We start from the raw sequence: 2,400 nt of genomic DNA on the forward strand, positions 1-2,400 counted from the left end.
CTGCGACTCAGCTTTGAATGATTAAGTTTATTTTTGTGCAAGTTCCACTGATTTTTTTTCATTCGCTCGGTATTAAAATTATACGTATTAAATAAAATTTATATAAATTTTATTTCTATATAGGTTTAACGATGACGGGTCGTAAATATAAAAGTGGGTGTCAAAAAAGAAAATTAGCAGAACAGAAGCAAGACGCAATAAAAAAATGTAAAACATTAACCAACTTCTTTTCAATCCAATCCTAGATTGACAAAACATCTTCAGCTCAAATTAAAGATAAAAATAATGATCAAAATGTTTCAATATTTGAATCATCAGAAATTCAAACATCCCCATACATCGTTGAACTACCCTCCGAAGATAATTTTTGTGATTTGGGCACATGGCCGGATATATTAAATAGCGATTTCATTAATTTTTGTTTAACCAAAGATACGACATATTTTCAAAATAAGGGTTTCCATAAACGTGATTATGCAGCTTCGTGCAGAATTTCGAAAACACAAAATCGATATTTTTCCGAAAAACTATTTAAAAAACGGCTTAAAAATGCACAGCCAGTGTCAAGAAATTGGATATGTTATTTGAAAAGTACAGGAAACATATATTGTTTAATGTGCAAATTATTTTCTATAAACGTACAAGCATTTTCCAAAGGGTTCTCTGATTGGAAGCATGGAGAGGAATATGTCATTCTCCACCAAAATTCTACGCCGCACAAGAACGCCGTTATAAATTGGACAACGCGAAAAGAAAGGAAAAATACAATCGATAAACAATTAATGCAAGAATTAGAGCAGGAATCAGATAAATTTTATAAAATTTTGAAGCGTGTTGTTGCTGTTGTTAAGTTTTTGAGTGAACGAGGTTTAGCATTTCGTGGTCACAATGAAACATTTAGTGTTCCAAATATTGGCAATTTTATGGGCTGTTTGGAATTGATTGCTGAATTCGATCCGTTTCTTAAAGAGCACATACAGAAATGTTCAGGAAAAAAACACTCTGTTTCTTACCTAACCAAAACTGTGTATGAAGAAATTATTACATTAATGGCGAAAAAAGTAACAAAAACAATTATAGAGAAAGTCAATTCGACAAAATATTATTCGATCGTTGTTTTATTCAACCCCGGATGTGGCGCATGTTGATCAACTCGCTATTATGCTAAGATATTGCTATCAAGGTGATGTATTCGAGCGATTTTTAACAATTACCCTAATCACTTCACATACTGGAAAATCTCTACTAAATGTAGTCAAAACAATTTTAGATACAAATAATTTGTCCATCAAAAATTGTCGCGGCCATTTATACGACAATGCCGCCAAAATGTCAGGCCAATATAACGGCTTAAGGGCACTACTGCAGAGAGAAAATCAGTTGGCAGTATATACACCGTGTGCAGCACATAGTTTAAATCTGATAGGGATAGAAGCCGCAAAAGTTGTGCATGAAGTTGTAATATTTTTCGGTACAATTCAGCAATTATTTGTGTTTTTTTCAAGTTCTACTAAAAAATGGAATGCATTTACCGACGCTTTAAAAATAAATGAGAAAACGCACACCCTAAAAAGTTTAGGCAAAACCAGATGGTGCAACCATTATGAAGTTGTTAAAGCTTTAAAAAATAATTATGAAGAAATTTTAACGGTTTTAAAATCAATTGCAAACGATGACCAAGAAAAAATGGACCAAAGAGAAGAAGCGAAGACATTATTTTCAAAAATGACTTCATTGGAAAATAGAATTTTGGTTATTTTTTGGGAACAAATTCTGGAAAGAATTAATAAAGTAAATAAAAAAATACAGACAGCCGGACTAGATTTGTTAGACGCTTCCGGTCTTCTTTCATCACTTGAAGGATTCATTAAAGAAAAAAGAAACAATTTCGACACCGAATTGACCCAATACGAGATATTAGCAAAAACTTTAACTAATTACCTTAGTTCGGAATATAAAGATAAAATAAAAAGAATACTAAGATACTCAGACGGTACAACAGGGTGTGGGAGCAACTTAACAGGGAAAAACAAATTTAAAATTGAAATCTTAAATGTCGTTTTGGACAAATTTCAAAATGAATTTCAAGAAAGAAAAAATATATACAAGGAAAATTCTGAGAATTTTAAATTCTTATTTGATATTGGAAACAAGAAAACAAAAATAATAGATGAATCCAGTATGCAGAATGCATGAAAGTTTTATAAAGAGGATATGGAAGATTTTGCCACGCTGAAAAACGAATGCATTCATTTTAAAGAATATTACCATAATTGTAGTAAACGAGCAAAGCCAAATTAATTGTGCTGAAATTTTAAAAATAATTTATGACAAACACCTTATGGATACTTTTTCGAATTTGTACACAGTAATGAAAATTTTCCTTACAATGCCTATAAC

General features: G+C 31.2%; 2 protein-coding genes across 2 annotated transcripts; both read left to right on the forward strand.

Moving 5' to 3' along the window:
* The first annotated feature begins 614 nt into the window (after positions 1-614).
* Positions 615-1,148, forward strand: LOC136079245 (uncharacterized). Its single transcript, XM_065794971.1, has one exon. It carries the CDS (start codon positions 615-617, stop codon positions 1,146-1,148), a length of 534 nt encoding a protein of 177 aa, XP_065651043.1.
* Positions 1,149-1,329: 181 nt separating this feature from the next.
* LOC136079246 (uncharacterized) lies at positions 1,330-2,196 on the forward strand. Its single transcript, XM_065794972.1, has one exon. The coding sequence runs from the start codon at positions 1,330-1,332 to the stop codon at positions 2,194-2,196; it is 867 nt and encodes a 288-aa protein (XP_065651044.1).
* Positions 2,197-2,400: the final 204 nt, after the last annotated feature.

The sequence above is a fragment of the Hydra vulgaris genome, chromosome 04 (genome assembly GCF_038396675.1).
Source record: "Hydra vulgaris chromosome 04, alternate assembly HydraT2T_AEP".
In the NCBI taxonomy this organism is placed as follows: Eukaryota; Metazoa; Cnidaria; class Hydrozoa; order Anthoathecata; family Hydridae; genus Hydra; species Hydra vulgaris.